The 26,413-nt window shown below is 36.7% G+C and overlaps 1 protein-coding gene and 1 pseudogene across 2 annotated transcripts; both read right to left on the bottom strand.

The window, feature by feature from the left end:
- Positions 1-1,988: 1,988 nt before the first annotated feature.
- LOC109110508 (hyaluronan synthase 3-like) lies at positions 1,989-10,656 on the bottom strand. 2 transcript variants are annotated; one of them, XM_042775362.1, is made up of 5 exons: positions 9,483-10,656; positions 7,051-7,485; positions 4,608-5,237; positions 3,971-4,072; positions 1,989-3,848 (listed from the first exon to the last, which is right to left on the bottom strand). In XM_042775362.1, the coding sequence occupies exons 2-5, from the start codon at positions 7,057-7,059 to the stop codon at positions 2,919-2,921; spliced, it is 1,671 nt and encodes a 556-aa protein (XP_042631296.1). In that variant the 5' UTR covers positions 7,060-7,485; positions 9,483-10,656; the 3' UTR covers positions 1,989-2,918. The 2 variants fall into 2 exon arrangements, with proteins under 2 accessions (XP_042631296.1, XP_042631297.1); XM_042775363.1 differs by lacking the exon at positions 7,051-7,485 and having other exon boundaries at positions 9,483-10,655.
- A 314-nt stretch (positions 10,657-10,970) lies between these two features.
- On the bottom strand, positions 10,971-25,616 carry LOC109110509 (annotated as a pseudogene).
- Positions 25,617-26,413: the final 797 nt, after the last annotated feature.

The following is a 26,413-nucleotide window of genomic DNA, read 5'->3' as shown; positions in this document are numbered from 1 at the left end:
TGCAGGCTTGATGAGCAGAAGAGACTTCTTTCAAAAACATTAAAAATAGTAATGTTTCCAAACTTTTGACCTGTACTGTATATATATATATATATATATATATATATATATATATATATATATATATATATATATATATATACACACACACACACACACACACAAAAAAACACACACACACACACACACACACACACGACCATGTACAAAGATACTAATCCACCATTAAAAACCTCAATGGTGGATTAGTATCTTTGTACATGGTCAGGAATGTGTAATTGACAATAATGTTAAACAAATATAATTCTACGTAATAGGCCAAAAGTCAAAAAAGAAAGAAAATGCTCACTTTTCAATTGAAGTTTATTGTATCAAAACAACAGTTACAAGTGTTTGCAAAAATAATTACATGGGAAATATCCAAATGTAAAGAATCCAGCTTTTACATACACCAGAATACATAAATACATAAAACATAATATGAAAAGTTCATGTGAGATTAAAAGACCATGATGGCCATTTCTAGGTGGAAGTACAGGTTAGCTGTGACACGCAGACTAAATGGTGCCAATCCATTAACACTTGAATATTTAATTTTATGAGTAGACATAAGCTGCCAGTGGTGATCTGTAAAACAATTGTGCATTTTGGTTAAAAACACTTAACCTCTCCTATTATGGATTATGAATAATTTATTATTCCCTAATCTGTACAGTGTTATGAAAATAACTTAACATGTTTTCCATAAAATAAAATTTCCTAGGAAAATGTGTCAGGATTCTTTCATGTTTAAAATATCTTTGAATTTTAAATTACAAAAAATATATATTACTTTACAATACACTTAAAAGAAGTATGACCTAGTTTTCATTGAGAAAATAAATGTAACCATCTACATATTAATTGGTTGTGTTTGCCAGACAGCAGCGCAAAACTCAACCCCACCCCCCAAAAAAAATCCCATTTAAAAAAAAAAAAAAAAAAAAAATCAAGTCCCACTCTCTGTTCCTGAAGAGCATATCAGCCACCCAGTCTACAACTGAATTGCATAAAATCTGAAAACACACAAAAGTGAACAATGCAATTCCAAGTTCGATTGTAAACATGGTAGAGTTCTGGTTTCATAATTGTATTGTGTTATCTGAGTTTTGCAGCCTTAGAGGATGCTGCAGTCCACAGCAGTTCACTGTTAAGACAGTTATCACATGTAATGCACAAGCAAAAGTCGAGTGGGCAAATGTCTCATGAACTCGAAGCTTCTCTAAACTTGCATGCATATTCACACTAGCCTCAGTGTTAAGGTCTCTGCCAGAGTTTAATGTGTGTTTTGGGGGGAAGGTAGCAGAGAAAGTGGCAAACCACTACCAAAGTAAATCTACTATTTTGTTGGTGGGTGGGTTTAGGTTGGAAAAACATTCCACTGTACACCTTTGATCCATATATGGTAATCCTTAAACCCACCTAACATTGCATACCATAAACAACTTCAGACCACTTTTCTTTTCTTTTTTTTTTTATCTTTCTAGCTAACCAAACATTTTAATTAAACTAATGGAAATAAAATAGTATATGTTAAATAGTTTATATGTTATAAGAAATGGTCATGAGAATTAGCAAAAGTGGTCCGATTCTGTAACATCAGGCTAACATGCAGAATTAGCTAACATATACTTTATATAAATAATCAGTTTGGGGGTGAGAAAAAGCTGTAACTATCATGACATCACAGGTCAACATGCCTCTTAGGTTAAAAAGAAATCACACCAGGTAGTTGAATGCTTGAATGAAATCTTATTAAATGATAAGCCTCTATAGAAAATGATTATTAGAAATGCTATTCAAAATCTGTAAACCAAAAATTAGAAATGCTATTCAAAATCTGTAAACCAAAAAATGTAATGTGTATAGTTTCAGGCAGTATAACTGGACAGCTTTATATATATATTTATATATATATATATATATATATATCTAACACTGTTTATGCTTTGAAGTTCTCAGAAAAAGGGGAAAAATGGTTTAAGTATTACTGACCATGTTTGTTATGTCTCTGGTATATTGAAAATAATTAAAAAACAAATTTAGCTTATATTTCTACTAAGTTTGTCTTGAAGGTAAAAAAGGAGAATGGGAATAAAAATAGAAAACCAATCTTTCCTCCATTTTTTTTTAACCTAACACACTGGAACAAAACATTCTAGATGCTAGAGAAAATCATCTTTGGTTGCCTGACACTATCCATTTACTGGAACTGAATGTTACTATATACATCTTGAAATGTAAACATGTACAGTATAGTAAATATTTGTGGAGTACCATAAAAGTCTAATTTAAATGCTGTTTGTTCTTTCTTGAATTTTCTATCATGCTACCCCACAAAAGGATCAGCAGCACCACAATTTCTAATGATGAAATATAGAATTATGCTGGATTGTCAGATAAAAGACGTTAAAATACTGACTGGGTTTGGCAAACTCTTATGCAGGTTTCATCAAGTGTTGGCACACATCTCTCTATCCACGTTCTATCTAATTATAAGTCCAAGCACCAATATAGCCCCTTAACTTAATATGAGTGTGCCAGCTTAACTACATTAACTTACAATAACCTTTGGCTCAACTTTTTGTTCCCGCCTTGGCTGGCCGCCTCCTTATTGTGTGCTTTATAATCTGGAGAAGCACCATTCCTGATGTCAGCTTTTGTAATTTATGACTCTCTCAAAAACTCCACTGTTTGAAAACTCTCAAGTAGCCATAGCTAACAACTTAGCTAACATGGCTAAAAAATAACCATCCAACATCCGACAGCTTGGACTTGGACATGATCTATAATTATAACCAAGATTGCAGCACCAGGTAAAGACGGGGCCATTTCAAATGAGCCCTGACAGCATATAGAGATCTTTTGGAGAGACCATGCTAGGCTTCGGCATAAGATAGGTGATACTGTTCCTCTCTTTTGTTACAGCGCTTAGCCACTATGGCCAGGTAGAGCACCAAGAGTATGAGCCAGTAACAGGCATAGAGGATGGTGCCTGCAATGAGAAGAGCCTTTTCTGTCTCACTAAATGGCTCTTGCACCTCACAGTAAATGGTGTAAACCACGCCACCGAGTAGTATAGCTGCCCACATGGTCACAGGCACAGCCCCAATAAGGTTTACCACTATCTTTTTCCTGCCTGATGTTCCCCAACCTGCTTTGTTAATAGTAAACAGGGCAAAAATCTTAGCAGGCAGCAGGCTTGACATGTAGAGTAGTGAATACAGTGACATGAAGATCATGACAAGCCTGCCCCGCAGGAAGCAGGCATAGGTGGCTTTCACCATGCCCACCAGTTGGACTGTTAGCAAGAAGAGCAAGATGTTCCATAACCGGCCTCGGTAGAACAGGTGGATGACTGTAGCCACCAGAAAGAAAGGGAAGAACCCTGTGACCACCGATTCATAGGTCATCCAGAGGCTGTGCTTGTGGAACCAAAGGGCGTTGTAGAGCCACTCTCGAAAGTAAGACTTGCTCCAGCGGGTCTGCTGATTGAGCCAGCGCAGATATTGCGTGGGGGTCTCGGTTTGGCATTGTGAGCGTGCCGTGAACTTGGTTTTGTAGCCAAAGCTGAGGACGCGGTTGGTGAGGTGGCGATCATCCCCGAAGCTGCACTTGCTTCCTAGGAAGGTCTGATGGTACCAGGGCTCCAGGAACTGCTGAAGAAGAGAGTTGCGGTACATTCCCAGAGGTCCACTGATACACTGCACACATCCGAAGTAAGACTGGCATGCCCGCTCCACGTTGAAGGCCATCCAGTACCGGACACTGCTCAGGAAGGAGATCCAGGAGTCGTACTTGTTCAGAATCTGAAAGAGACAATGAAAGAACTTTCGGTGAGTACTCTATAAAGAGGAAAACCACTAGAAAACTTCTCAAATTAGTTTGTTGAAAGTGACATAAAAATTACAAAAATAGGCACATTTCTCACCTGAACATCTCCTCCAACCCCACCCACTTCCGGATCCTCCTCTAGAACCTTCAGCATCTCAATGGTGCATGCTGGATCAAGTACAGTGTCGGAATCACATACCTGCAAACAAAACCAAAGGATATATACAATGATTTAGAAGATTTAAGTCATATACAACTGTTTTCCTTTTTTCAAGTGAGGCTGATGTTGACAATGATTGTCTGAACAATGCAAGAACTACTAGTGGAACTACAATCATTGACTTACAGATGTTTCAAGGTCATCTTTGTTTCTGAAGATATCAGTCATATTTTGAACAATGAAAGGCTGATGACAGCACTGGTGTGTTCAGGACTACAGGTGAATGTAATTACTAATACTTAACCTCAACCTCACAATTACAAGGATTCATATTATTAAAATCTAATGTTATAACTATGAATAGTGACAGTAAATTGTTGGCTCACCAATATTAAAATCTAATGTTTTTCTAAGTCATTTGGCCTTCTGAGAGCAACAAGTAAGCATGTCTGGAATGGATGCTCTTTATTCCTATTACTTTAGGGGTAATTGTCGTATTATTATGTGAACATTTATTCATGGAGGATTTTTTCTGTTTTATTAATTTTAGGTTGTTAGCGGGGTCTAGACTTACCTGTATGTAATCCACAGTATCTCCCAGTGCTTTGAAGGCTGTATACATGACCTCCCTCTTGCCGCCCCATTCTTGAATGATGCAGGAGTAACGGGAGCTCCGCACCACCCTGGCCACCCGTGCAGCCTCCTCAGCATGCAACGAGCCTTTCCCTCCTCCCCCATCCCCATCGCTATGGTAATTTCCCTTCCACACCACACAGCCTGTCTGCTCCACTCCCCCCATAACCTCCTGGAAGATGTCCATCATGTAAGCATCCTCCTGCCGATTCCCATCCACCACGAGCACAACTTTAAGCCCGGGAAAAGAAATGCGGCGAATGCTTCGAAGACACTTGCGAAGGTAGTCTGGATCCTCCTGATAGGCTGCGATGCAGAGGGCCACGGTGCGCCTCAGGTGCTGGGGTCTGGAAGGGCCACGCATTTGCCGGTGTTCTAGGAAAGCGAAGAGGCTCTGCAGGAGGAGGTGAAGGGATAGAAAGGCACCATACAAGCCAAAAGACAGGTGGTGCTGCTCGGTGTGGATGAACTGGTAACCTGTCACATAAGCCAGTAGGATGGCAAAAAGCACCACTGCCGCAAATAGGGTGGTGATGAAGATCCGCACTGCAGTGCCAAAGTGAGAGGGCATCTGAAGTGAGAGAAAAAGAGATGACATAATTAAGGGTAGGAAAAACATCATTACCTCTTCTTCTTTCTCCTTACCTGACAATTTCCTCTTTTCTCCCCACCAACAAGTAGCTCTTTCTCTATAGTTGAACAGTGATGTTTAACAGTTTTGAAACGGCACATATCCAAATATCAACAGCAAATATCCCAGTAGGTAGAGACAGACATGTAGGGAGATCTTATGTATTTTAGTAATAAGAATTTAATTTTAAATTACAGTGACTCTCATGACGACATGAATTCACCCCAAAACAATTATAATAATAAAAAATAGAAATCATATTTTGAATAAATAAAAACTAATTTTTTTGACCATCAAGATTTTTTGCATTCACACATTTACCTCCAAATTCCCATTAATCTAATGTGTACAGATATTTTACTTTTAAGTTTGTTTGTTATTCCTAATGTAATTAATTACCAATTACAATAATTACAATTACAATAAATAAATAAATAAAAAAAACCAACTTAGACATACAAAATAATTATAATAATAATTTTTAATAAAGCCAGCATTAAAGCTCTACAACAATTACAACTGTTATGTATTTTACAACTTTTAATTCTATTTAATATATTGCATTATGGTAATAAGAATGGGATTAGTTTAACATTAAAGTAAAGAGAATTTGGGAGGGAAAAATTATATATATATATATATAGATATATAGATATATATATATATACAGATATATATATATATACAGATATAGATAAGCTTTGTGTGATTCACCAACAGAAAGGGAACAAAAGAAGAATGATTCAATAATTTTTATTTATTAAAAAAAACTTGACAACAACTGGCATTGTGACAATATTAGAATACAACAAACTTCATATGAAACTCTCTCTCAGTCACTCTCTCTTTGTCTTTCTCACTTTTTACTCATTTTCTCAGGTTAATGACTTTAATTAAAGGCTAGAATGAGTTTGGCAGGTACTCAGTGGCAGCCAGACTAGGGAACAATCCCCCCCTTTCATTCATTCAGTTGCCTCCTGGTCCCCCTTTCATGAAAGAAAGAGCCGCTTCACTCAGTGCCCTTATATCATAACAGCCACCGCAATGGAGAAGAGTGGCAGAAATAACGCTGACTTCCACTGAAGTGGTTGTTGATTTTTCTTCCACAGTAACTTACTGTTCTCACAGTTATTTACAGCTGCACCAGACCAGTACTTAGCTGTTTTACGTCATATAATTCCAAAAAATACATAACTGATCCTTTCATATTAGCAATTTGGGTTTAACTTTAAGCAATGTATCTGGAGTTAGAACTGCCAAAAATCCCAAATATTGCCTGTGCACTATAATGGATTTATCCCTTTCTTGTCTTGTCCTATACATTTGCCTGTGATGTGAACAAAGGCAAACCGTATAGACCCTGAGGGTCAGATAGAGACAGCAGGCAGAGTGTTATGTTTGACCCTAATTAGAGGGAATCTTCCTCCGGAGGCTTGTTAGCTCAGAGGGATAGGTGTAAAAGAGCCCCATGTCAAACAGGACACTTACCATCACTCAGTCCCCAAACACTGCAAACAAACCCACTACCATATATGTGATGAAAGGTATAAAGGTGTTCTTTGATCACTTGGTATAGGATTGTTATGTCAACTTAAGATGCACAACCAAAATTAGTGGCAAATGCAATTATTTGCTGCATTGCAATCTGCGTAACCCCTGGATGTCACAGTATATGCCAGAATATAATGACTGAAAATGAATCATCTTTTAACTTTTGACAAATAAAAAAGGTCAGAGGTCAATGCTTACTCACTGTTGTCATGATGAGATATTCACGACCCGGGTGGAGATCAGTCCATGAGAGCTCAATTATCTCAAATCCTTGTTTATGCCTTTAATAAATCTATTTAATCCAATAAGCGGCACAATGTTGTTCTCAGGTCTGTTTGTCTTGTGAGTAATGGTAGGGGATGATCATGGGCAATCATGCATTCTCAGCCCTTACAGAAGTAGACAGGATCCAGAAGTGCTGTATGAAGTCATAGGTGCATTGCAGGTTGGTGGGGGGGTAACCAGCCATAGCCTCTTGATAGTCTGTATTCTCAGGTGTGGACCAGACAGAATGAGGACTTTTGGATGCAGGACAGGACACTGACAAAGGGAGGAGGTGGGAGAGGAATGAAGGGGGGCTGGGAATCACCAGGACTGAAGAGGGAGGGCAGCAGGTGAGAGGAAGTGAGATGAAAGGCTGGAAGGGAGAGCATGATGTGTTTGGGTAAATTGAGTATGTGTCAATGTACTAATGTACATTATAATTATAATGATCAACTGAAATAATGATCAAATGAGACTGTCAGATACAGAATATACTAGGTTTAAACTTTTTTAAAACTGCATTCTCATCAGTGTCATGATGTGATTGGAGTTAAAGCTCCTTAACAAGAAGACTTGGCTTGCTATATACTTGAATTCTTAAAATTGTTAATGGGTTAATGATGTGATGCTTTATTTATTTATTTATTTGCCCTGGATCTATTAAGTTATTTAAAAATACATTTAAAATGTAATTCATTTAACAATGTAAATAACTTGAATACATTTCTTCTATGAAAAACATTAGTTTTTAACATAGCTTTTTAACATAGCTTTAGTTTCTGAATTAAATTTTTAAGTCAAAATTATGTAGGTAGTGTAACTTAATGGAGATTCTAAGAAATAAAATAAAATAAATACTAGGGCTGTCAAATGATTAATCACGATTAATCACATCCAAAATAAAAGTTTTGTTTACATAATATATGTGTGTATACTGTGTATATTTATTATGTATATATAAATACACACACATGCATGTATATATTTAAGAAGAATATGTTATGTTTATATATTAAATATATTTATATATAATATAAAATATAAGAATATAAAATGTATATACATGTAAATATTTTCTAAATATATTATTTATGTGTGTGTATTTATATATACATAATAAATATACCCTGTACACATACATATATTATGTAAACAAAACTTTTATTTTGGATGTGATTAATCGTGATTAATCATTTGACAGCCCTAATAAATACAAAAATAAGAAGTGACATTCAAAAATATATAAAAAAATACTGTATTTTATATATGACATATGCCAAATATTTGATATGCCAAATCAAAGTTAATGTGGTGCATGACCAGCATGAAGGAAAGCTGTTTTGTCATGTGACAAAGAAGCAAACCAACAAAGATTACCTTTCTAAGAATCTGACACATATTTTAAACAAGGTTTTTCAATAATTTCTACTTATTTGTCTTTCACCCTTATAACAATAAAATGTGAATAGGAGAACGTTAGAGAAAATGTCGAAATAAAAAGAAAATAAAACAAAACACTAGGGGGCACCTACACATTTAATATCCCACATTCAAAGCACCCAGAATCATGTATTCCTCGTGTTTTAATAAATTAATGTTCACATTCAGTTATATAAAACGGATTTAACAATACTGAAGTTGCTATAGGATAATATATATAATAATTATAATCCTGTTAAATAAACTTCATAAAACACAGTGGACCTGAATGTAATAATTAACAAGTCTATTGTAAATCCTGTGCTGGGGTGATTCTTTATTCTTGTCCCAGGCAAACTGTACAAACCCAGAAGCATTTTTCAAAACTCTCACCAGACCCTTGCGTTATCAATGTACTGTATGATGACATGGAAACCTAAACAGGCATAATTTTCCTTAATTGGCAACAACTCTTAAAACACAAATTATGAAACTTTCCTGTTTTACCCCGTCCTGTTGCCCATTTATTTACTCAGCCTCAAGGCACTAACAAGGGTGCCAGCAAACCATGGGCCTCATTCCACTACGACTTAGACTGCAATTACTAAAAACACACGAGGACCTTAAAAATCTCACACATTCACTGATTCTCTCAAGTTCAATACTAAAAGCTATCCATAACCATTTATTTAATGTTATTTAGTGCAGCAGTCATTTTTTTTCATACCCTGTACAAACACAAACTTACAGTAACCTATCTGTGTGGAAACACAGCCACCCGAGCTAAAACTCCACTCTTTGACTCTTTCTCAATTTTAGTATCACACACACATACAACCACACAATGAACATATGACAGGGCTCTCAAGCTGCATGCTTTCATATTTCAATCCACTCTCACAATAAACACAGACACAATATGAAACTCAAGTTGAATTAAACGTCTCTTACCTTCCCAGCCCCGCAGATGTGACGCTGGGCTCTCTCTCTTTCTCTCTCAGTCTCTCTGAGCCAGTGTGTGCGAGTGTGAGTCTGCCAGGCGTCTGCTCCACTCCTCTCCACCACAGTAGAGCACAGCACCGTCCTTGTTCAGCCTCCTGCTCACACTACATCTTTATTCCAGCCACACTTAATTCAGGAGATCCCTTATCCAAAAATACAGCACCATTACCCTCCTCCTCCTCCTCTGCTTCCCTCCCCTTCTTTTTGTTTCTCTGCCTCCCTCTCCTCCTGAGGCATGAAGGCCTCTGATATCAGCTCTGAATTAAGTTCTCACCTGATGTGAGGAGGTCAGGGGTCCTTTGTGCCTCTGTGTCAGTGCTGTACTGCAGTGGCATCGTTCTGCAGTACAGCCCAAAATCCTTCAAGGTCCCTTCTCTGTGCTTTTCCCCCTGCTCTGCAGTGCAGCCAGCCTTCAACAAGACTCGGGACTGTTTAAGCAGGCACCCTCTTCTCTTGGCTGCACACACATCCTCTCAATGCATCCTTTATTGGGTTATTTATTTATCTATCACCCCTCCCTGCACCCCTCCTGCTGGCAGCCTGCAGGTCCAACACCGGCTGATGAAGAGATCTGCGAGAGAAGGAAGAGAAAGATAGACTGCAGCAGGATCGGATATAATCAATATCCACAGTATCTCCAAACATTCCTATCTCAGTCGTGTCTTCCTCCGGCACCCAATGAAAACTTGCTCTGTTTTTGAAACCATCCCTCCGAAATTCACCGGCCAGGTAAAACACACTCACGCCCTTTTTCTTTCCGACTCTGCTGCATGGCAGGAAGAGTGATTAGCGTAATGGCTCTTTCATGGCTGAGTAGCAGTCGTGGGAAGGTTATTATGGGGATTGCGGGGAAGGAAGGTACAAGTCTAACTCTCCATCGGCCTGGCTTCAGTGCTGCGCAGTGATTTACCCCTTACTGTGGAAACGTCTTTGGATCCTAACCAGAGAAGCAATTATAAGAGACACCTCAAGAGCCTGTGAGGTTTCTTTGCAGAAACACTAAGACAAAGTTTATGACTTCCAACAAGGCAGTTGCCCATTACACAGCAATTATATTAGCCAACACATCTTGAACATGGGTTTAAATACAAGTGCAATAAACAAAAAAGAACAGTCCACTCTCTCTCTTTGACTCAATTAAGCAGGCAGTTCTTTTTTGCCACTATACTTTTAAGGCTGCTATAAGAATTATTATTTACAAGCAAAATGAGCATCCCTACAAACACATTAATTTTGCCTATTTCTTTGCCTATTTGCAAAGTCTGCACTACATTGTGACAGAATCACACATTTCAACAAGGTAGTTTACTGTACTACACTGAAGAAGGCCTGAGACATGAAACATTTTTCTTTTTCCTCTTTGTGATTAATAAAAACGGAATAAACTTGATTTTTGAGCATGAATCACCATTGAGGTTTTTGATGCAAAGTCACAAAATAATCTAAAGTCTTAAAGGTGGACTAAAATAATCAAGGATACATCAAATTGTTGGGATCCTTCCGAAAGATCTGCAGAGCAGTAGGTGCTACACAAAAAAAAAAAAAATGTGAATGGTGAATGTTTCTTCTATGTATATTATTTCAACAAAAACCCTGTCTCTCTTTGTAATGGAAATGTAATAACTTCAGCATTTAGATATTGTTTTAGCTAACTCTCATTAAGTCTGGCTCCATTGTAATTGAACCCCTCAAAATTCATGTCCTACATTTTTTTCTGCTTCACTCAGAAATACTTAAAGGGATAGTTTACCCAAAAATAAAAATCTGCCATCATATACTCCCTCCCATCTTGTTCCAAACCCGTATGACTGACATTTTGAAGAATGTTTGCAACCAATCAGTTTTGGTATTAAAGGACTTCCAAAATTCAAAAGACATTTCATCTCTACACCTCTACAGAGGAATGAAAGTTGTACAGTTTTAGAACAACACGAGAGTGAGTAATGACAAAATGTTTTTTTTTTTTTTTTTTTGGTGAACTTTCAACATTACAATCCTTAGTGAAGATTAATCCATATTGACTTTAATAAAAACAAATACCCACACAAATGCTTTTTTTAATATATATATACAGTTTGAACTACTTTTAGCAGGTGAATGGTTGGCTCTCCTCTATTACCTTACAGCACAGGAACTTGTGTCACTGCAACCTAACCCAGATGTTCGGACAAGTACTTACACTTACACTGATTTAAAAACTGTCCTAGCAAAGGGAAAAATAAACTGTTAATGACAGAATAATAGAAACACATTAGACCATCTTTGGAAAAATAAGAACTTTTTATTTTATTTCAGAGATACCGAAACATTTTGAGTTAGCGTAAATTCTAAAATTTTAATTTACATGGTATTTAACCAGCTCTGCTTTGGTACAGACCCAGGAAGCCATAGAAACGGTTAACATGAATGGAAATTTTCAGTATTGTGCAGGGGGGAAATTTAGGAGAATGACTAATTGCCCTGTCGCTTCTTACAATGATGTCATGACCTAGCCGTCTTTATATGTACCACAAACATTCGATAAAAAGCAAACAGGCATTTTATCACCAGTGCAGAATAGAGTGGAAACAAGCTACCGCAGCGCTCTTTAAACAGCTTGTGGTGCCCTCTAACCTCAGTGTACCAGATAACAAAAGCCATGATGCTAGTTTATCAATGCTAAGACAGGGTTTTTGGTTTGAGAATGAAAATATGGGTGTGAAAAAACCCACTCCGAAAATGTATAAATCTTTCATTTACCACAAGTGTATGGTGAAAATCTAGGAGGAAATCCTCTGTCTATAAAGAGGTTATGTTAGTCCTGAAGGACTTTTCAAGGAAGTAACACAATCTTTTTCTCAAGTTTCTGCTGAACCTCTTCTGGGTCCGACCTAACCACCCACTTGACATAGCTCCAGTAAAACATCCCCAAGAACCTGAAAAGCAAAAGGAGAGAGAAAAACACTTAGTAAGCAGATGTACTGTTTTACTGTACAACTCAATGTGAGAAAAAACAAACAAACGAGGAAGAGAAAATAATGAGTGCAGTATACGTCTCTTGAGGCAGATGGTCTCTTGACTTTCTCCCTCATAGCAGGAGAGAGCTTATGAGCTGTTTTATGTTCACACTAAGAGAACACCAGGCATTGTGACTTATGGTTTACCTGGACAGGCCATCTCATTACTTACTGCAACAGCTGTACAGGGTTACAACCGTTCCTCATACCAGAAGGACCTTTGTGAAGCTGCATCCTGGGAAACCCAACAGACGGTGATGACAGATATGACTTTGCACACAGGCCAATGCCAAGGTGCATGCAAGGGACAGCACTGCCTGTGTCTGTCTGGTAAACCCTGTCCTATAAAGTGCATGTGCAAATATTTCAAGAGTCAGGGTACTAACTAGGGTGGACACTGGTGCTGTAAATAAGGCTGTCAAAAGTATAAAAGGTCATTTGCAGCAGCAGTGGCCAGTTCAGTCGGCTCTGAGCTCATGGGATCAGTTCATGTGTGTTTATAGAGGGAGTTTAAGATGTGTTTCATGTGGACAAACCCCAAAAGGTTCCAAGTCAAGTAGTAAAAGGACAAAACAGATGAAGTTTAAAAGTCTGGCATTTTTATGTCAGCATCTCTACAAAATTAAACAAATACTTTTCAAGAAGAATGTTATTACCAAAAAATATTTTTTTATAAAACACATTTTGGAAAAAAAAACAAAAAAAAAAACAAGAACATTATTTTAAATTTCATTTCTATTATTTATTTGTTTTGTCTTTATTTTGTTAAAATGTAATTATGTTTTAATCATCTAATTATTATTTATTTTACAAAATCTATTTGGGTTTAATAAGGTAATCTCTAACAATATTAAAGCTCTAAACTTGTGATTCATAACACATAACATACAAAAGGACTCAAAGCAAACTTCTAACCCTAAAAGTTCAACTTTATTACCTCTTCCTGCACAGTTCATGTTATGGACATCAATACTTCAACTATGTCTTGCCAACAACACTCTAGTAGGGACAATTTTTGGATGAGCAAGGACCACCTGTTCTTCTGAAAATGTAAAATTAACTAAATATTTTTAAATGGTTATCCTATGGTTTAGATGTATTAATTTTATTCATCATGTACCAAATGAGCTGTAGGAGCTATTATCTGAAATAAAAGCCATTGTTGGGAAAGTGATCAGGGCCGTGGGAACAAGGGTGTCTGCTGATAATGATGATTAGACAGAGCACTGGTTGTCTTACACAGCAGGTGACCTCTAAATAAGAGAGTAGAAAATTACAGCTGCTGCTCATCAGTCCAGATGCTGGAAGAATTCCTCCCACAAAACACGTGTGATGATGTGATTACACCAGATCAGGAGACCTAACAACCTACTCCATAACCTCACACACAAGACATATTCTGTAAACTCAGAGAATGTCTTTCTGTTTTCAGAATTATTCTGAAAAAATGCGAATGTCGTTGCACATTAATAATTTGAACTCATGGATGCGGTTTCACACCTTTAAAGAAATTGTTAAAAATACTTAAAAACATGTTGTAAATGGTATTTTTAATTTAACCTTAAATCAATAAAGCAATTTTACAGAATCCAAATAAATTTTTAAAAGGGTTGGGCTCAGTAAGATTACATAAAATGAAATGAAATAAATACATTATTATTTTTATTCAGCAAGGATGCATTAAATCGACCAAAAGATATATCTTTTGAACTACTCAATATTAATTAAAGTAGTCCCACCCAAAAGAACAATTTATTTTATTTATTTTATTTTTCAGATTGAATAAAAATACTAATTTAAAAAAATTTATGCAAGTGCTTTACCAAATATATTCCTTTAATGCCAGCAACTGCACAATAATGTTGGGGAAGTCGTGGCCTAGTGGTTAGAGAGTTTAACTCCTAACCCTAAGGTTGTTGGTTCGAGTCTCGGGCTGGCAATACCATGACTGAGGTGGACCCGGGCGCTGCAGCATAAATGGCTGCCCACTGCTCTGGTTGTGTGTGCACTTTGGATGGGTTAAATATAGAGCACGAATTCTGAGTATGGGTCACCATACTTGGCTGTATGTCATGTCACTTTCACTTTCACATAACGAGTTTCATGATTAACTGATCACAAATATACTCACCTTAGTGGTTTTATCACTAAGGCCCCTGAGAACCAGAGCAATGACGTGCACCGCAGCTCTTCGAACCTCTGCTTCTTTGTCCATCTTTATCAGGGCAGTGAGACATGTGCTTAGCTGCAGGAACCAGCACACAAACAGAGGTCAAATACAAAGGACATACACAGGCTATAAAGATCTGCAATGCTGCACTAGTTGATCTTAATGTCAATGCAGAGGGTTGATTGATGTCTAAACACACGCACATGGGTTTGCAGAAGGCTAATCGACAAGACGGTGGAGAAAAGCCTGTTGCAGATGGGCTCTTTCATAAATAAGCAAGTCAGTCACACTGACAGAGATGCTTAATCAGACCACTGCTGCAGCTCAGCCCCTTACAGCAGATTTTCTCAACGACCATATGTACAAGCACTGAAAAAATAAACAAACTAATTCCCAACTGTGCAAAGCAGTCACACATTTCACATATCACACAAGTATCAAAGAATACTAGATCTGCATTTCATGCTAAAATCTCAGGTAGGCTGTTAGGATTTGCTGCATAAAAAGTAGTTGCATGGTACTTTAGGGCTGGGTATCTATTTGGGTATATTTCATTTATTAATGTCCATTTCACTTACATATGAAAAAAAGAAATATTCACCAATTTAACCAGCTCACAAGAGTCATTAGTGTCGTGAATTGTACAAATGCTGTAAAAATACGTTTGCATCAGCCACTGAAACTAGGCGGAGTATAAGACCAATCTTGGAATTTTAAGAATGAACAAAAAGCATTATTTTTCTTACAGTTTTCTGTTGGCTGTGTATGAAAATCAACACACAACAGATAATAAACACATTCTGTGTCACTTTTACAGGCAGCTATAAATAGTTAAGTCACTATTTAAAAAGAAAAATCAATTTAGAATGCAAATTAATTCAAGACAGAAAACCAAACATGATTCAGTATGCAAATATTGTCACTGTTTTCAGTTTTAAATTGGAAATTCTAAAGATAAAATTCTAAAAATTCTAAAAATAAAATGTGATCATTTTGAATGGTCAAGGTTTTAAAACTGGAACATTTTCATTTACAGTGCTATTTTACATTTAAACATACACAATTAATTGCTACATTAAGATTTATAGTCAAGAAATTGATTTTAAAGAACAAATCAGTGAAACTGCAGCAGTTCAGATTCATCCATCTATCACACAGCTGCACTATAGCAGAAACCTGATCTCAGCACTAGACGTGGTAATCTTGTGTAGAGAGATGTACATGTGTACACGTACACACACACACACACACACACAAAAACACATGACATCAGACTAGAAGCAGCCTTGGGAATCTGCTTAAAAATAACTAATTACAGACTAAACGACATTCAGAATCAGCTTTTCATCAGCTTGTCACACCAACCAGACTTCATAAATACTATAGAGCAACAACACCTAAAAAAAAAAAAAAACACACCAATCAGAGGGCAGCCATAGTGTGGAGCAAGATCACCTAAAAAATAAACAACAAGATTTTTTTTTTATTTGAACAGATATTTAGACATATATAAAGACAAACAAAGTCTTCAAATTATAAAAAAAAAACAAAAAAAACCAAAAAAAACTAATTATTTCTAATACCCCATATACAGTGGACTGGATGAGAGCTCCAGTCTGAACACACATCAAACACAAAGCTGAAGTCACCATTCCTCTTCCAATCTCTCCATCTCAGTGTGAAAGTCTGAGAAAGTCCAAAGCACGTTCCTACAGCATGAGCAAAGTCACTAAACTTGGATTTTTTGGCTTATATGAAAAGGAGGGTCTTGCTATCCACCGCTGATTTTTCTGGCTCTGTTTGAGATATCATTCAAACTCTATAAAACCTTCTAGAACCCATGTGCCAGGACCTATTCAGACATGAATATCCACTTCTTCAGCCGACCAATCCTCTAAACAGATCAAAAGAGCTTTAATGGCTATTGTGGACTAGATCTACAAGAAAAAAGAAGTGTGTCTGAGGGGAGGAAGAAGGGGCGAGAAAAAGTGTAACACACTTCTTTGATCCTGTGCTTCTTGTTAACTGTGGCCATCTGTCCAAGCCCCTTATTAAGCAACATGTTTAATTAGAAACCAGAGGTACACTTATGCAGGAAAAGGACTTTTGGAATTATGGATTGGATGTGTACGTTATGAAATGTTGTGGTTAGATATTTAATTATTACAAAATCAAGGATTTCGGAATTGAAATCAGTGTCCCATTAGATAATACTCATGGGCTGAAAATGTAAATTGAGCTCAAGTGTGCGGGTGAAGTGTGTGATGCCCCCTGCTGTGTGTGAAGGCGCTATGAATGTGACAGAGAGCTGTGAGACTCATTGTGCGGTTTCAGCGGACTGTAGCAGCTGTTGGGCTTTTTCAGAGCTCGGTCTGTTAGTGTTAAGGAGCCAGGCCAAGACGACATGTCTCACACCCAGACTGAATGATCTCGAGACACAATGAATAACCGCACACTTGTGCTGGGGATATGCCACTGCCCAGATCTGACAAACAGGTCCTGAAATGGAGCATGATTATTAAAAGAAATGATTTTGAAAGAAAGACAGAAAGAAAGAAATATAAAAAAGAAAGACTACAGACAGTGACTGTGCTCACCAATGGCCCTCATTAAAACCTCACCCACTTTGAGGCGTGTCTCTAGGGAGCGCTCCCTTTTGGGGGAACCCACAGTCGCCCCGGTCTGATACTCTCCCAGCAGTCTCTGCAGAATCTGCTCAGGAAAAGAGACAGCCAACACTGCCAACACTGAAACAGAAAAAAGAATCAACAGCTTTGAAAAAAGACTGAACGTCTGACAGACCCTCTTTAAGACTGGATGAATAAAAACTACCACAGGCTGCCAGAGCATTAAAATCTTAACTCAGCTATTCCTCAGTAGAGCTAAAAAAAAGGGTCTAGATGGTCCTGTATGACTATTTATGGACAAGAGGTGAGATCATATTGGTTGGAAACAGAGCTGGTTTAGCTAATCAACCCAAAATAGATCACTCTAAATCTGTTTGCTGGCTCAGAAACAACTTTGTAAATCACAAAGCTATTCTTAAAATAACCAAAGATTGATCCAGTAATATCTGAAAAAGACACATATACAAAGAAAATCCTCCACAACTGCTGATCAATATACACTACTGTTCAAATGTCTGGGGTCATGAAGATTTTTTATATTTTTAAAAGAATTCTCTTTTGTTCACCAAGGCTGCATTTATCTGGTCACTATTACAGCGAAAACAGCAGTATTATGAAATATTATTACAATTTAAAATAACTGTTTTCTATTTTTGTGTTTTTTAAAATGTAATTTATTCCTGTGATGGCAAAACTAAATTCAGTAGCCATTCCTCCAGTCTTCAGTGTCACATGATCCTTCAGAATTATTCTAATATGTTGATTTGCTGCTCAAGAAAAAATTCTTATTATTATCAATTTTTAAAACAGTTGATATTTTACTGGAAACGGTGATAATTTTTCTTTCTTTTTTTCAGGATTCCTAAACGAAGAGAACCTTTAAAAGAAAAGCATTTATTTGAAATAGAATGCTTTGTAACAATTTTTTATCGATTGAATGTGTCTATGCAAAACAAAAATAAAAAATCTTATACTGACCCCCCAAAAAATATTTTAAATTGTAGTATATATAAAACAAAATTAAATAATTATTAGTGATTTAGTATACAGGTGCATCTCAATAAATTAGAATGTCGTGGAAAAGTTCATTTATTTCAGTAATTCAACTCAAATTGTGAAACTTGTGTAATAAATAAATTCAATGCACACAGACTGAAGTAGTTTAAGTCTTTATTTATTTTAATTGTGATGATTTTGGCTCACATTTAACAAAAACCCACCCATCTCAACAAATTAGAATACTTCATAAGACCAATAAAAAAAATAAAAAATAAACATTTTTAGTGAATTGTTGGCCTTCTGGAAAATATGTTCATTTACTGTACATGTACTCAATACTTGGTAAGGGCTCCTTTTGCTTTAATTACTGCCTCAATTCGGCGTGGCATGGAGGTGATCAGTTTGTGGCACTGTTGAGGTGGTATGGAAGAACAGGTTTCTTTGACAGTTGCCTTCAGCTCATCTGCATATACCCCATATCCAGTCAATCACATCAACACCAACGACACCTAACCCACTTCTATGGGGTTCAGGGTCTGGTGAGTTTGCTGGCCAGTCAAGCACACCAACACCATGGTTCATTTAACCAACTTTTGGTGCTTTTGGCAGAGTGGGCAGGTGCCAAATCCTGCTGGAAAATGAAATCAGCATCTTAAAAAAGCTGGTCAGCATAAGGAAGCATAAAGTGCTCGGAAATTTCTTGGTAAACGGGTGCAGTGACTTTGGTTTTCAAAAAACACAATGGACCAACACCAGCAGATGACATTGCACCCCAAATCATCACAGACTGTGGGAACTTAACACTGGACTTCAAGCAACTTGGGCTATGAGCTTCTCCACCCTTCCTCCAGACTCTAGGACCTTGGTTTCCAAATGAAATACAAAACTTGCTCTCATCTGAAAAGAGGACTTTGGACCACTGGGCAACAATCCAGTTCTTCTTCTCCTTAGTCCAGCTAAGACGCCTCTGATGTTGTCTGTGGTTCAGGAGTGGCTTAACAAGAGGAATACCACAACTGTAGCCAAATTCTTTGACACGTCTGTGTGTGGTGTCTCTTGATGCCTTGACCCCAGCCTCAGTCGATTGCTTGTAAAAGTTCACTCAAATTCTTGAATCGATTTTGCTTGACAATCCTCATAAGGCTGCAGCTCTCTCGGTTGGTTGTGCATCTTTTTCTTCAACACTTTTTCCTTCCACTCAACTTTCGGTTAACATGCTTGGATACAGCAATCTGTGAACAGCCAGCTTCTTTGGCAATGAATGTTTGTGGCTTACCCTCCTTGTGAAGGGTGTCAATGATTGTCTTCTGGACAACTGTCAGCAGTCTTCCCCATGATTGTGTAGCCTAGTGAACCAGGTGTTTTGAGTTGATTAGCTTGGCATGTCACCATATTCTAATTTGTTGAGATAGTGGATTGATGGGTTTTTGTTAAATGTGAGCCAAAATCATCACAATTAAAATAACCAAAGACTTAAACTACTTCAGTCTGTGTGCACTGAATTTATTTAATACACAAGTTTCACAATTTGAGATTACTGAAATACTAAATGAACTTTTCGACAACATTCTAATTTATTGAGATGCACCTGTATATTAAATTCTATTCAGACTCAACTGAAACCATCACGAGGACTAATATAATGACTACTTTGAAGAGCTCAGGGAACAGATGCTTTGTCTATTCATTATGGCAAAGCAAACATCTGGTCATTTAACAAAAAAAAAAAAAGGTTTAACTGACTGTCTGTATTCTTTAAGAATACTGAACACATATTGTAATGTGCCAAGGTAAAGCTGACAGTGAGTTCTGCTGGGAAAGTAAATCAGGTCAATGCAATGTCTGTTCTCATTTACTTCCATTTACAACAAATTCATTCAGCCAGTCAAAACCAAGCTGTTCTATTATATACCGTCACATCTACAAATAAATCAAAATTTGCTATTAAACCATCAATAGTCATGTAATAAAAATAGGCAAATTCAGGTGTGATAGTCATATTTTGTTGTATTTCTAAGGTTGATTTCTTTCTTAAACTAATGAATGAATTACCTTGAATGGCAGACAGATACACAAAGGAGTCTTCATGTTCCAGGTTTTCCAGAAAGAGCTGCAACACATTGAAATAATTCACTGAAAGCTGAGCAAAGAATTAGGGCAGAGTTAATTAATTCCTTAGTCTAATTATCGCTGACAGTTTTTCAAGGAGCCATTAGCTCAGTTCTCAGCACGTTTACAGTAATGCAAATTAAAGCATGTCTATGGCCTGCGGTTTTAAGATATTTAAATGAGTTCACGTGAGGTGAAATGGTGCGACTGTGAGAAGAATGAAAGAATAACCAAAAATGAATGCAACAGATAACATATTTATGTGTTAATACCTCAATCACAATCAAAAAAGACAAAAAAAAACCAGACACTGATAAAAATAAATATTCAAAACGTACTGAATGAATCAATAGGGGGAAAAACTTGAAAAAAATGACTTCCCTGAGCTACACCATGTTACTGGATTACTGGGTGTTGTCACTATTAGTGTGATGCTCTGTGTCCAGGTTTAAGTGTGAATTAGTTGTATTTATGAAGCAAAGGACAAAGGAGAGGCTTTTATTACAGAGAATATTAGATTAGAGACACTGCAGAAAGCCACTCATCATAACTAGATCCCATGAGAGTCTTCAGGCGCCCTCAAGCAAGAGGTTTTACACACCAAACATCCCACCTCATTTATAAATCATGGTCTAGACCCTCACCCACCCTCAACAACAGCACACAGGAGAAAGAGGAACACTGAAAATCACTGGCCCATATAAACAGCGTCACCCAGGGAAGAAGATTCTAAATTCTAAAATAGTCTGAACCCCAGGAGAGATGTGCACATGACACCTGGCTTCTAGCATCAGACAGAATAATGCATACTGGGAGAATAAGTGTTTATCAGATACTATGATTATTTTCATAAAAGCACAACTCTTGAACTCAAAATGACCAAAAAAAAAAAAAAAAAAACACAGAAGAGGAAATATATTTATAACCTAGATGTAAAGGAAATTTCACCAGCCATTTAGAATAAACAGTGATAGATGAAATGGAAATGGTACACAGGAATAAAATACAAAAATAAATAATAATATTAAAATAATAATTATATATAAACATTCCAATATTTTAAAAAAGTTAGAATATTTCACCTTTACAATAATAATAATAATAATGTATAAAACTAATGGTAATATTGTAGAATTTATTGTATTTATATATACAGTGCATTTGGCAGAGACTTTTCTAATTATCCAAAGTATATATTTATGTGTTCCCTGGAAATATTATGTATATAGAGAAATGTGTGGTCACATTAGCAAAATGTAAATTTTGTGAAATCTGTGAATTTTTGCTTAGCAATAGTAAATATGACCACTCTTAACTTTCATATCATACATAATGGAAAACATAATTTAAAAACGTTTATGCAAGGCCAGTTTTATCTAATGGAACGACTCTCCATTACACACACACAGACACAGACACACACACACACACACATTCATATATTTCTCACTTACTGTTAGTAGTTTGTCCTTGTTCTGCAATGCCTCCTTGACCAGCAAAATTTATAATAATAACTGTGCCTAGAGAGTCTCATACACCTGCCCTAAATAACAGTCAGAGAGAAGATAGTCTTTGTTGCGAGTTAAATGGAACACATCTGGCCAGGAGATTATGTGCTCTATTTTAGACGGCCCATGTTTCCCTATTAAAACCTCAGTTGAATAAGAGCAGAAAATACAAAATGATAAAACAGCTTAAAAGATTTTGAAGGAAGAGAAGAGAGGGAACCATTTCATGTTTAAATAACATTGTATGCATGATTTCTTCTATATCACACCTGAGTGGGCTTGCGGAGCAGCTGTGTGTATGGAAGACCCTCACACATGATGGCCAACACCTGCAGCAGAGCCAGTCTCTGTCCATGTCCACTCACACGCCCCAGCAGGTGCTGCTCTAACTCCAGTAGCGTCATAGATGAGGTGCCCACTTCCTGCTCAACATCCTCCTGCTCAGCTGCCACAGCCGTTTAATCCTAGAAACAGCGTGAAACAGACATATCAGATGTTCAAGGAGGCAAAAAAAATCTGGTGACCTCAGCATCTGCTTTCAAATTCAAGCCACTTTCACAGCATCCGCAAAAAACTATTTATTTAGAGAATTCTGGGAAGGAATATTCCAAATCTTTATGTCAAGCAGAAGATAATACTTAAGTAGGCCTCAATTTTTGCTTTAGAGTCATAAAAATATCTTTAGGACCTTTGTGTATCTAATGTGTTATAGTTTGAGCTACACTGGAAACCAGACTGGCAGAGGTCAGCACCTGCAGTAGCAGTAGGACAAACTCTCCAGGCAGGTCACTGTCCTTCATCTCTCCCAATAGCTGCACCAGACATTGCACTCTTCACTGCTCACCTGAGACCTGCTCATCTTCATCACTGCCAAAACACACAGAAAGAGAGTCAGGTAATGATAATGATTTGCTACTTACACCACCATTCAAAGTTTTCTTATACCCAGCAAGGCTGCATTTATTTCATCAAAAAAAAAAAAAAAAAAAAAAGATAAGATAAAATGGCAAAAACAGCGATATTGTCGAAAGTCACTGTTTTCTATTATGATATATTTTAAAATATAATTTATTCCTGTGATGGCAAAGCTGAATTTTCTTTCTAATATTTTGATTTGATGCTTAAAAAAACTTTTTTTTTTCTTCTTTTTTTTTGTCTGAGTTTTTTGTTTGGTGTTGTTGATCTCTGAAAACCGCAAAACAAAGTATGGGAGGATAAGAAACATTTCTTATTATTAAGAATGCAAAAAAAAAAAACAGTTGTGCTGCTTAATATTTTTAGCAGAAAGTTCAAAAGAACAAAATGAAATATAAATCTTTTGTAACATTATAAATGTCTTTCAATTTTGATCAATTTAATGCATAAATGTATTGCTTAATCAGAGTATTAAAGGATTTTTTTTTTAATCTTACTAACCCCAAACTATGGAAATGCTAATTCAGGGTAGATGATAGTTGACATTATAGTGATATAATTTATGATTAATTTAATGAAAGCAAATGATATGCACACAAAGTTACTTAAAGTCACAATTGTGTTAAATATTTTACACAATATTGATTTCAAATTCATCACTAAACATTTAAAACCATGCATTGTTCATTTTAAAGCTCTCTGTTTATTTTGTTGACATAAGGTTCATGTAGCTCAGTGCTTCTCAACCTGTCCTGGGGACCCCCAACCACGACACATTTTGTATGTCTCCCTAATATGCCACACCTACTTCAAGTCTTGCAGACTCTACTAATGAGCTGATTAGCTGAATCAGGTCTGTTAAATGGAGATGTAAAATATACAGTGGTTGGGGGTCCCCAGGACAGGCTTGAGAGGCACTGATCTAGCTAATCAGATTGGCCAATTAATCCATCGAACAATAAGCTTATAATGGCTGGTATATTCACCTGACGTATATATAACAATTTTCCACAAAACAGTACAGAAAAATTGTGCCATATTCAGAATGCACACTGACCATAAATGAGAGACATTCTGTTTGGTGTTACCCACCACACAAATCTGACCAGAATTAAATAAAGCTCTTATGTAAATTTTGATATTGCAGTTGCATATATATTTTTTAATATAATTAATTATATGGTGATTAAAGAATACAGAATGCTTTGCTTACTTTATATACATCCTCAATACAGCTAGTCAGCTGTGCAAACTCTGGCTGATCTTTGACCATTGTGAGCGCCTGCTGTGCAGTCAGCTTATCTTTGAAATGCAGAAGCTCCAGAACCTTAATCCAGTGGCATTACATCTCATGATTGGAGTCAATTTTAGACAAACTGTAAAGTTTTTTAGGAAACAGATGACAGTACACTGTTACTTTTGTCATTATACGACTATTAATAAAATTACTGAACCACCATTATGGCAATAAGCTCTCTCTTTTGACTGAAATAAGAGAACACTGCTTTACCAGTGGACACACTTGACTGTAATAACTCTTAGCAGAGAGAGACTGGTGAGGACAGGCGGCAAGGATCTTGGCCACAGCATCACATTTCAACCAGTCAGAGTCACCACCTGCTGGTCAGAAATGTGAAACACAGATAAACATGACTGAAAGAATGGCATGATAAACTCACTGGAATCACATTGGGAATTTTTTTAGTTATGTACTGGATGAGAGTACACTTTTTCCACTACGATTAAAAATATATGATTCCATAACTGGCTGAACCTGCTGACACTGTGCTGTTTACAGAATATGCAAAACACACTTGCCCACTCACTGATATGTCTCCTATTTTAAGTTCATCATTCCTATTTTTAGCTCTATCCATTCTAACCCAGGCATCTACCTGGGGGGTAAATGTTGTAGGAGACAGGACACAGTTCCAGGATATTGTGTCTCATTAAAATTTGTGGACAACAAAAGACTGAGAGCAGGAACACAGGTGTATATGTAAATGTATTTAGAATCATGCATAAGGCATAAAGGACAAATAGGTTATCAATGATATATAGTCATAAATTATAACAAAAAAAAGGGGTATTTATAGACATTTTAAATGTCTAAATTTTTAGTAATTTATTTAGGGTTGCATTACTGAATAAGAGTTAAAATTGGTTTTGAGGTCATTAACAAAATAAATGGCTGGTATAATGCTATTATTAATCATTTAAATTAATAATAGCAAATAAGGCATACAAAAAAAATCTGATTTAATTACTGTAGACAATATTTAATATTTAGTTTTGAAAACTTGATTCCATTCCCTCAAACACAGTTTCAGATGTTGAAATGACAACTTCACTTGTTTGTATGAAGCCATCTGACCTCTTCACTAAATTCAGCCTTACCTCCGGTCCCCTCTAGGATGGCCCTCGCCACTGCCTGGACACCTTGTGGTTGCATTAACCTATCAGACAGCAACTGTCCACACAGTCACCTCAGCCACGGGGGAGCTTGGGTTAAAACCTTGCCTCCCCCACCAGCACATCCACCTCTGGAACCTGATGATGCCTACAGCAAATCACAGATTACACATGACAAGCATCTACAGTATGGAGTCACACAGACACTAACACATCAGAAAAGAATTCAGAAACACCTGTTTAGGACCCCCATGCAGAACAAACAGTTCTTTGATGACGATTTGCTGATACACTTTCCCAAGAAGATTGTTGAGTGCTTCTTTGCAGGACTTGCGCTCCTCTACCATCAACTCCTGTGGTAGATGAGCAAGGCAGAAATGGTTAAACATTTAGCTTTGGCCAACATGAAACATGAAAGAATGTCCTACAGGACTTTAAACCCTACTTTTTGAATTTTCATGTCATATCAATGAGTTTTCCTATCATTCTTATTGTATAAGAATTATTTAATATATATTTTTATAATTTTTATATATCATTTTTCATAACACTTTTATTTTAGAAATATTTATATACTATTATAGTGTTTATTTATATTTTTATTTAAAATGTGCAAAACATAAACATAACACAAACCTGCATGACTTTATTTCTTCTGAAAATCAAAAAAATATATTTTGCACAAAAACACTCACAACATAAAATAAAAATCTACACTGAGAGTTTACTGCGAGCCGACTACCACCAGCACCTAAAAATCTGCCTGACATCTAAAGAAAGTAATAAATCATGCACTTTTGGAAAAACATGAGGGTTTAAAATTCTAACAGTATTGTTTTTTTTCTCTCTCTTAACATGCGAGTAATGCATCTGCCAGGGTTGCCACCCGTCCCTTAAAATATGGAAGCGTTCCGTATTTAAAGGTAAAATGACGCGATTTGTCCCTTATTTTACAAAAGCCAACAAGCTGAAACAACAAATAAGTATTTTGCACCGTTTATAATGCTAATAGCAATTATAATTAAAGTTAGAGAAGCTCATCTGGGAAGTCATGGCCTAGTGTTTAGAGTGTTTAACTCCTAACCCTAAGGTTGTGGGTTCGAGTCTCGAACAGGTGTCCTGACATTTTATCCTACCCGTCAGA

This window comes from Cyprinus carpio, chromosome A18, assembly GCF_018340385.1.
Source record: "Cyprinus carpio isolate SPL01 chromosome A18, ASM1834038v1, whole genome shotgun sequence".
NCBI lineage: Eukaryota > Metazoa > Chordata > Actinopteri > Cypriniformes > Cyprinidae > Cyprinus > Cyprinus carpio.
Note: the sequence above shows the minus strand (reverse complement) of the source record. Positions and strands in the feature narration are given on the sequence as shown.